The 10,664-nt window shown below is 30.3% G+C and overlaps 1 protein-coding gene across 5 annotated transcripts; it reads right to left on the bottom strand.

Annotated features, from left to right (window-relative positions):
* Positions 1 to 1,087: 1,087 nt before the first annotated feature.
* Positions 1,088 to 10,460, bottom strand: LOC106771633 (MADS-box protein AGL42). 5 transcript variants are annotated; one of them, XM_022785640.1, is made up of 10 exons: positions 10,246 to 10,460; positions 9,871 to 9,928; positions 9,530 to 9,714; positions 7,589 to 7,667; positions 5,411 to 5,472; positions 5,080 to 5,179; positions 4,915 to 4,956; positions 4,781 to 4,822; positions 1,424 to 1,555; positions 1,088 to 1,297 (listed from the first exon to the last, which is right to left on the bottom strand). In XM_022785640.1, exons 3-9 carry the CDS (start codon positions 9,709 to 9,711, stop codon positions 1,424 to 1,426), a joined length of 639 nt encoding a protein of 212 aa, XP_022641361.1. In that variant the 5' UTR covers positions 9,712 to 9,714; positions 9,871 to 9,928; positions 10,246 to 10,460; the 3' UTR covers positions 1,088 to 1,297. The 5 variants fall into 5 exon arrangements, with proteins under 5 accessions (XP_022641361.1, XP_014513112.1, XP_022641362.1 ...); XM_014657626.2 differs by having other exon boundaries at positions 1,088 to 1,555; XM_022785641.1 differs by lacking the exons at positions 1,088 to 1,297; positions 4,781 to 4,822 and adding an exon at positions 1,646 to 1,686 and having other exon boundaries at positions 1,492 to 1,555.
* Positions 10,461 to 10,664: the final 204 nt, after the last annotated feature.

Genomic DNA, 10,664 nt, shown 5'->3' with positions numbered 1-10,664 from the left:
GTTATAATAATTATGGAATATAAAATATCAAAAAATAATATTAATGGAGAAAATAATACATTTAAATAAAACACTAATAAAAATTATAATGAAAAAAGTAATTAATTAATAATAGCATTAAATTTTTTATAATTCAATATTTAATTAAAATTATTTTTAATCAATCGTATTTTATTTTAATTTAATTACACCTATTAATTTGTTTTATAAAAAAACTATCCAGATTTTATTTTAAATTAATTTTAACTGATTACATATATTTTTCTATTAATTTTAATCACAAGACAAATATGTAATCTTATTACTTGATGTATTAAAAAAAAATTTATCTCTCACACTCATCAAATCTTTAATAAACTTTTATAACTTTTTTTACCTTAAAATTTCTTCATTTTCACTTCCAAAATTCCTTAAGTAAAACAACACTACTTTGTTTTTTATTTTTTTTTCAAATTTATCCATTCACTTATCCTTAAATTATTTTTAATAAATATAAATTAACAATTTAGTATTTAATATTAGAATGTTTTTTTAATAATGTTTGAATAATTTAAATATTTAATTTATTTTGTTTGTCAAATTATTTAAAATCGAGACTTTGATTTCAACTTACTGTTTTTATAATATTACTTCCAAATCGTATTTAATATTTGATAAAATAAGTTAATATTTTAATGGTACTGTTTTAAATAAGTAAATTGGCAATGTCAAATTATAATATTTCTGACTTAACAAAATTAATCAAATTAAATAAACATCTCTCATGTTTATAACCAAATTTGAGATAAGTCAACCTTTTGCTCACTTTAATACTAACTAACATACAACTAACATGCATATCAACATTCTCAAATAAATACTATATAGAATTCTGAAATCGTTATAGCTTTTCAGAGGAAAACACAACTGCCATTTTCTCTACCAAAGTTTAGACCATAACCTAAAATCATATGGTTCAGAACTAATATAATCATTAAGATTATACACTGATACAGCACCAAAACAAGGTAAGAAAATGAAAAGAAAATTAAATAAAAATATAAAATACACTTTATTATAAAAGTTGATCTTATAAAAATCACGTTTATATTGATTGAGTGATTAACTCAAACGTGATATCTAACTCTTATTCCAACAGAAATATTCGTAATATGGTAGCAGAACAACTTAGAGGGAAAGAGAATAAACATGACTATGATATAATGTACAAATTCGGAATCAAAAGACTCCATTTCGTGTGTCTTCTTAATTCATACGTGTATACATCTTCTCTTCTGCATGCAATGTCCTTATTTATCTAGAATTCAAATGAATAAGAACAAATAAGCAGTCCCTGGAATATCATTTATTAATTCATGATCTCTGAGAACACTGAGATTTGTCATCAATCTTGAAAAATGATTAGTTGACTTTATATAAGTACCTACAATGAGCAACCTTGCTTTGGCAGTCCAATAAATAATTCTGTATCCACTTCTAAACTCTGTCTACTCGAACAGTAAGGTGCTGCTTCTTCTTCTTCTGCTTCAACTTGTGAGTTTTCCACCCTCTGCCACTGCCATTAAAAAGAGAAGGTAGATGTGTTCAAGCAAGGGGATTCCCAATTTCTTTAATAAAATAGAATAACTGGACCAATCATACGTACAATATTTATTACTAAATTGATTTTCAGCTAAAAGTTTGAACCTACGAAATATATCAAGAGCTTGGGATTATTAGCATGCAAGAAATAAATCCAAGTGTATTTTGAAAAAACATCTACAAAAGATAGGTAATAACAATCACCATTCAAAGAGCAAACATGGGAAGGACCCCAAATATCCATATAGACTAATTCAAGAGGATGCATATACGTGGTTTGGGAATCAGCATATGGTATTTGATGAATTTTTTTTATCGAGCACAAGAATCACAGAAACCAGAGTCAGCTTTAGCATCTATATTACATTGACTAAGAATTCTTTTAATTGTTTTAACAGAGGCATGACCCATACGATTATGCCATAAGGAAAAAAAAATACTAAAATTAGCAGTCATAGTGGAGTGATGAATCGTGGGAGAGGACGAGAGCTCTTGCTGCAACGTGGGAAAAATATATTTTCCTTCTTTAAGAATGTCTTTGAGCAGGATCTCCTTGGTTTCATGATTTTTAACAAAAGAAAAGTTAGGGAAGAATTCAAAATACACATGACTATCCCGTGCAAACTGAGATACACTTAAAAGATTTTTTGTAACTGTTGGAACATGTAAAAGATTGTTTAAGACAAAACTGGATGAAGAAGAAGAGGTAGAGAGAGTGGTGGAACCGATTTGAGTGATTTTCAGACCTGCACCGTTGCCTAACTTGATTTTTTCAGAGCCAGTATAAGAGGATTTTGAATTGAAGTTACTGGAGTAGTTTGTGACATGGTGTGAAGCCCCACTATCGGGGTACCACAGGGGATCAGGCAAAGAAAAATTATTAGATAGTTGATCATAAATGTCAATACTGGAAGTTGTGAAGCTGAATTTGAGGCTGAAAAACTTGATTGAAACTTTGCCAGCATTCAAGAGCATGATGACCGAACTTGGAACAAATTTGGCACTGAACTCTATTGTTGGTTTGAGGAGTAGATTGTTTGATGTGGCCAAGATTGACGAGGCTGCTGGCGTTGGTTAGAAGAACGAGCACCACGAGTGTAGAAAGAACGTGAGCAAGCACAACCACCCCGTTCAAAAGATCTCCCACGTGAAGAACTATGCCAAGAAGATGTGGTAACGTTGACTTGAGCAAATGCATTAATTTCTTCAACAGTGTAGGGTTCTCGACGTGAAAGAATGGAGGTAACGAAGCCGTCGTAATTGTCAGGAAGACCGCAAGAATATACTCAATGTGATCGTCATCGGTGATAGGTTACCCCATAGCAGCGAGCGCATCCACGAATTTCTTGATTTCAAGAACATAGGCAGAGACAGTTTTATCCTTCTTGGTGCTTTTGAGTTGACTCTTGATCTTTTTTATGCGAGCACGAGATTGACTATCATAATGCACAGTAAGAGTTTTCCAAATATTATAAGATGTGTTTAAATCTACCATTTTGGTGAGCATTGTATCGGACATGGAGGACAACAACCATGCTACAATGAGTTAATCCTGTTGAAGGTGATGGAGGTAAAGGGGGTTGACGGTATCTGATGCAGCTGCATCAAGAGTGACATATTTGGGAGGGTATGAAGAACTCTCAAGAAATTTCATAAGATGCAGACCCGTAACGGTGGCCAAAGCTTGGTGTTTCCAAACCAAGAAGTTATCTTCATTTAGTTTGAGACTAATGGGAGAAGTGAATGTATGCGGTGGCGGCATAGTAGAAAGAGGAGGCAGCGTGAAGGGAAACACCAGAATCTGCAGAAGTCATATAGAAGAAAAAAAAAATCAACTCTTGATACCATGTAAGGTTTCAGAGCAAGAGATGGAGAGACGGAAAGCATGAAAGAAAAGCTGATATTATTATGTATATCGTAAACAAAGGAGTCTGATACATATACAGAAGACAGAGGAAAACTGGCTGATGCAGACACACGTTATGTATGAGTAGTTATATCCAGGTTGTTAAACTTGATAGTTTACGCTCGGTGGAAGATTGGTAAACTAGTAGGGTTTTAAGAGTTTACTTTAGATAAATCAATATTAAAATATTTATAAAAGTTATAATAATTTATTATTATATGATATTATAAATAATTTTTTATTTTGTTTATTGAAGTATTATTATTATTATTACTTCGTCATATTATACATTTTTAAATACTTTTTTTATATTTTCCTAACTATTATTTTTATAATAATTTTAATTAATTATATATAACGTATTTAATATAATAAAAAATGTGTCTTAACTTTTACATCTAAAAACTGTCTTTGCAGCCTAAATGCTTTGAGGATCAAATGGTCAACAGAAACGCTAAACTCAAACATCATTTTTCAATGTTCTCTACCTTACCCGCTAGCAGCAAGAAGGTAACATAAGAACATCCCTTAAACAAACCACCACCATGACGACGATAATGGGTGACGACAACCTTGGACAACGGAAAGGCACGACCAAATGGCACAGGTAGTGAGTAACGATGACACCAAATGTGAGAGAGACAGTCTAACAGTGAGATGGATTCGCAAGAGATCAAAGAAGCAAAAACTAGGACAAAAGAAACAAGTCTAAAATCCTAATATGGTAAGTGAGCTTGAAAACGATTTCGTTAAACTCACCAAATCGAAAGCAAACTCATGAGTTAGAGATTCCACCTTTGATCTTATTATTTTACTCCAAAACTGAGTTTCCAAGTTAACTCAGAAAAAAATAGTGAACACAGTAAAATCCTTCGAGTTAATGAATTAACTCGTGAGTTTATAACCATGATTATATCACTAACACCAAATTAGGTATATAATTAAAAAATATAAAAATCAATAAATTAAGATCATGAGAAATTATTAAATTAAATCCAAGACGAATACAGTACTCTCTGTTCTCTCTTATCATTTATTTATATTATTAAGTTGGGCTGTAAAATAAATATATTTTTGAAGGTGATAGAAAACATTTGAAAACAAAATATAAATATTCTAGTATCTACTATTAGTTAAATATCATGCCTCAAGCTCAATGAATTAACAAAACGTTATAATTAAGCAGTTACCAAAACTAAAATGGATCAAGTTGTTTCATTTGTTTTTGGCATATAGAAGATGAGGGATAATGAATAAAATGGACCAAAACCAGGAAAGATATAAAAATCTCACCATTTCAGTTAATTTGGCATTCTCTTGGAGCAAGTTACTCTCCTGAATTCAATGAGAAAATGTGGAAGGTGTAAAGGATTTCTGTAAAGTGTTAAGAGTTTCAATATAAATAGCAGCTGAACGAAGCAGGTTACCTGGCATCGTAGTTGATCAATCTGCTCCATGTATAGTTGAGCCTGAATGAGCGAGATCAAAATCTCTCAATTATCCTTTGAATTCATTCATTCATTAATTTAATCATAGAAGGCAACTACAGCACTTCATTTTTGTTGATTGTCCCAACTTAGGTGTTCACTTACCTTTCTTTGTCTGACTCTTAGCAAACTTCTCTGCAGCTGATCCTCGATTTCTTTGAGTTCATCATAGGAACAACAACTCACACTTTGTCCCAGCAGCTTCCTAAAACATTAATTCAATTTCAAATGACGAACCAAGAACTGCAGACGCTAGTGCAGCACATTTCAGGCAAGAACTCCAATAGAATCAGTTCAAAAAGATGCTAAAGAGCATTCCCAGAAGTTGAGTAATTAATGTGACAGCAGTAAAACCTCAGCTATACTATGAGGTATTGAAATATACGATAAACTAGAGGTAGTAGGATAATTAAGAAAGCATTAAATAAGGAGTGACCTTTTAGATATTTCAAGAAGCTGAATCTTCTCTGCCATGTTTGCGGATTCTAACTTCAGTTGCTGCTTGAAAAAGATGAACGAAATTATAGCAATATATTTCTCTCACTATCATGAAAGTAATAAAAATAATATATTTTTCTAGTGTTAAACTATTTACTATAACCTAATTAACATCATATAGTCTCTCTTACAATCAAAATTATCAAGATTACTTCTCACACAATCAAGAAATCAAGGCGATGATTCATCAATAAACTTTAGTTATGGAGGAATCTGGACCATAATGTCCTTGAAAAGTTACCATTTGTAGGTGCAGCCAAGTCAATATTACTTATATATACGAATCAATCTTTATCAATTAAAGAATAAAGGAAAATCAGGGAATACGGTCCTTGGAAGTCTACTTTTAACCTTTAAAAGGAATATCAATTATAAAAGGGATCAAAGGTAAGAAAGACAAGTGATTTTAAATCTTCTAATTCAACAGTCTTTTAAGCTTTTAGCCAAAACATTTTGGCGTGTGTCTTGCGCTACAAAGAAACATTCCTCGCCATGCAAACTCGTCAGTAAAATGGGAGAACAATACCTCATTATGACAAAAGTTATGTGATGGTTGGAAGTCACACATCAGAGACAAAAGGAGTTTATAATGTATATAAATTGTAATTGATTTTAAAGAGTTGAATTAAATTTAAAATTCATTTGAAGAGGAGATGGAGAAAGCACTCAAGAAGAGACAACGAAGAAAGCTTTCTCAGACAAACAAAATCTTTAGGCATGAGAAAATAAGAGAAAAAAAATACTAACTTGTTGCATTGGTTGCTAAAGAACAATATAAAAAAGAAGAAGAAGCTTGTTGAAGCATAGTAGGACATGACAAAGATGGTGGTGAGTGGCTTAAAAGTGGCAAGAACTTTATTGTTTTCTTGCAGGGAAGAGAAGAAATAACCATGGAGGTGTGAAAGAGAAGAGGAAGCTCAAAAAGTGAGAAGGATTTCACGCTCTGTAATAAAAAAGACATATTAGATAAGTGGTTTTTTTAACCGATTAAATTTGTACATATTAAATTGATTATTTTTATAATTGATTTAATACCTGTATATTAGATAATTCTTCTTATAATCAATTTAAAATATTTTTTAATATTTACAAAATTGTCATTTTATTTATTTTGAATTAGATTGAGTACCTTTTTATTTGACTTTACTTTATAGTTATTATGATTAATATTGGTATTATAACTAAGTTTCAATTTATCCATTATACTTAATTGGATTTGGGTACAAATCTAATACTACTTTTTTTATTAATATTATTATTACTATTATTATTAATTTAATGATTTTTTAGACTTTCTTTTTGTTTCGGTTATGACTTGGGCTGTAAAACTGTAAGTGAGGTGATCTTTGGAGAGGTTAAAGAAATATTTACATCTCATAAAAAGATTATGAACAAATTTCACGTGGATGAGGGAAGAAGATCCTTAAAGCTGAAATTGTTGCTTTGTGATGAAAACTTAACATAGCTACATTATTTTGAACATATATTAAGCCTCAACAATAAAAACAACACGAGAGTCAAAGCAACTGATTGTTTGAAGGGATAGTATTAAAGATCTTAAGTGTAATTCCACTAATCATACGACCGAAAACTTAAAAGAAATTTCACTGTTCTCTAAATTTTGTTTTAATATTTCTTTACATAATGTACAAATATATGAATTAGAGCACTTTAAATATATATATATATATATATATATATATATATATATATATATATATATATATATATATATTCTCTTTATAATTAACATCTAAATATCTTGTTGATAAAAAAAAGTCAAATCATCTAGAGTAAATATTTTATGGACAATAGTATGAATATTCTACTTTATAATTCAACTAAATTTTGGGTAATCAGTCAATCAAGTGGCATTGCTTGTATTTAAGTCACTAATTGTGTTTTTAAAAAGGTCATAAATGGAAATAAAAGTTTAGATGAGGTTTGGATTGACAATTTAAACATTTAAGTCTCTTTTAATAAGTATATTAAGTGATAATAAATTATGATTAATACAAAGATCACACTAGAGTAATATAAATTTTACTCAACAATATATTCATAATTATAACTCTATATTATGGCGTGTTCTAAATTTGTAAGATGAGAGTAAAACCTGGATATAATCATCTCCAAACTTATTGGTAGGAACATCCTTGGTATATTCACGGTATCGTTCCAAAATCTTTGACATGCTGAAATTTTCAAAACAAATCTTGTTAAAATTAAGAATTTAATTAAATTTTAATGATACCATAAATTTACATTATCATCTGATTATAACTTTTTTAATTATTATCACTTGATTATTATTATTATTGTGTATTGTTAACTTTTGTAATAATTTATTTACAAGTTATATTTGTACTGATTTAGTTGACACTGTTTAATCAAAATATTATAACTAAACTTGTTATATGTGGATAAGTTTTATTACATGTGCAAAGAGTTTAACCTGTTATAATTAACTTGTTATTGCACAAGATTGAACCATTCATTTATTGATCTTGAATAGAAACAGGAGATGCAGTCCAGACTCAAAACCTCAGATGAAAATGTTGGTGTGCATGCATAAATATGTTAAACCCTAGCAATGGAAAGTTTTATGTTGCCTCGAAAAAATATCTACATAGTGGTTCTCCTCATCTTCTCATGGGCGGGCTACACTGCCCCATGTTTCTCAATAAACAAAATTTACTCATGGCATCTTCCTCCCAAATTATCTATAATTCTAGGTTTTCCAATTTATCTCAAAACAAGTAATATACTTACTTTCTAATATGCTATTAACTGTTTTTCTCCTAAATTTCATTTTTAACATTTTCACTTTATCCCCAAAGTAACTGAAATCTTCATTTTACAATATTCTATTAATATTTTTTTTTTAGTTTTCCCTTACATATTAATATGTTAACTATTCAACAACCACAATTACTTCATTATTTATTTAATGTATTTATTAAAAGGAACGCAGCTACTTTTCTTAATATATATATATATATATATATATATAACCTTTCTTAATCTATTTTCTAGAAATCTTAAACTCCTTATAAAAAAAACTGCTTAACTTGTGCATCATTGACATTTTCAAGAATTGGGGTAATTGAGAGATGTGCTCAAAATTCTTATTAAAAATAAGAAATCAGTGTGTACGGAATGCACCAAACAACACTGTTAATAAATACTAGGTAAAATCCCTCTTTCCAAGGTAGAAATATAAATAAATAAATAAATATATATATATATATATTCTCAATACTGTTGGAAAACAGCATGCATAAACACATGTCTGCACTGGAAAATGTCCATAGTTTGTTCCACAAAAGCCAAAAACATCCACGTCTCTAGGTTCCAAAAAAAAATAGTGAAAGTGAAGTTTATGTAATGATAGATCTGAATTTATCTAAGTTGCTTTAACTTCTACTCAAATTTACGGTACATGGTGATTTTAGTACAAGATATCGATCCTGTCAATAAATTGTCCTAGAAGATCTCTATTAACTGTTTAAACGTTCAACATCTTAATTAACTAAGCCTTGAGAAAATTGAGCCTTGATAGATAGGCTTTATGTCTATGATTATGCTAAAAACCAACTAAAAACTAGAGAATATTGAAATGACCTAGATCATAATTCAAAGAGTAGCTGACTTGTTAATGGACTTCTATTTTATACTCAGTAAAGGGAGAGTATAAATGCAGCTAGACGTAAAGAAATTCATTATTGAATTGAGTACAAGGTACCAAACCCAGTACAATGAGTAGTTCTTGGTCAGAAATTTATTGGACTCTTTAGTATAGCCATCTCAGTAATTAGTACAACTCAGTCACAAACATTCAATAAAAGAAAATTTCACAATTAAAGTCACAACAACTCAGTTGTTTGTTTGTACAGATAACACCAAATCTCAAATCAGAAGTTAGTGAAAAAAATTAACACAGAATCAGCAATTCAACCCATCTCCATTTTTATTAGTATAACAGGTACATACATTCCATAGATATATAGCATATATTTCTTAAGCAGACCAAATTGAATAATGAAGGAAAACTTACTTGGAACTTGAGAACTCATAAAGTCTTCCATTCTGGGAGAAGACTATGACAGCTACTTGTGCATCACAAAGAACAGATAGCTCATAAGCTTTCTTTAGAAGACCATTTCGACGCTTTGAAAAGGTCACTTGACGGCTTGTTGCATCCTCAATTTTCTTCATTTGAACCTTTCCCCTCACCATCTCCTGCACATAAAAACAAGTTGTAAAACAAAAAAAGAGAAGGCAAAAGTTCTCTCAAGCCCTAGTGAGAAGAAATAAAATGAGGTAAAAACTTTATAAGAACTAAGAAATAAGATACTATAAAACAAATTTTGAAAATATAAAGGGACAAAATATTACCAAAAATTCTCCTCCAGAAAAGTTGTCCTTTAAGTTGTGTTCTTTCTAAAGCTGGAAACTGTAAGATTTTGGAAAAAACCATTAAAACCCACAATCAGCCTGGACTGAACAGCAAACATTCAATAGAAGAACATGGTTAAAAGGGGTATTTAGTTTTATCAGAAATAGCGCTATTGATCCTCCAACTCCAGAATGGATCTTAGAGAAACATTTCGTTTAGCTTATTTTGGACATGTACCAATTAGATTAATGCGGTGGAAAATATTGACCTCCAGTATGCTTGAAATTAAACCATTTCGATATGAGCAGAGAGAAAGCTAAAAGAGCTCAAGACTTCGTCATAGGTCAAGGAACACAGAGAAAGACAAAACTCACCACTTTATTTAGGTTAAAGTTAAAGAAGAGAACAGAAACTGTGGCTAGTGGAAGAAAGAGCTGAAAAATATTCCAGAAACCCTAGCCAGAAGGATCCCACTTCCAGCAAAGTGGCATTCATTGTAGCTGTTTCTCGGACCACAGAGAACGATGGTGTTGCCTTATTCCATCCATTTTTGTCATCCTCCCAGTGGTTCGATACCCCAATAGTTGACTTGAAAACCGATCAGAAAAACAAATTGAAAACGAATTTTTGTTTTTTCTTTTCTTATCATCTCATTGTCTGTCTTGTTTTAGCAAAATTACATTAACTATTTAAGGCAAAATGTTCTTTTTTAAAAATAAATAAATAAAGAAACACTACCCTTTGGTATTTGAATAAAAGATCTGAAGAATATTAATTTAAACAATACACTATA

The sequence above is a fragment of the Vigna radiata genome, chromosome 8 (genome assembly GCF_000741045.1).
Source record: "Vigna radiata var. radiata cultivar VC1973A chromosome 8, Vradiata_ver6, whole genome shotgun sequence".
Taxonomy (NCBI): Eukaryota; Viridiplantae; Streptophyta; class Magnoliopsida; order Fabales; family Fabaceae; genus Vigna; species Vigna radiata.
The sequence above is the reverse complement of the archived record's forward strand: the minus strand, read 5'-3'. Positions and strand labels throughout refer to the sequence as shown.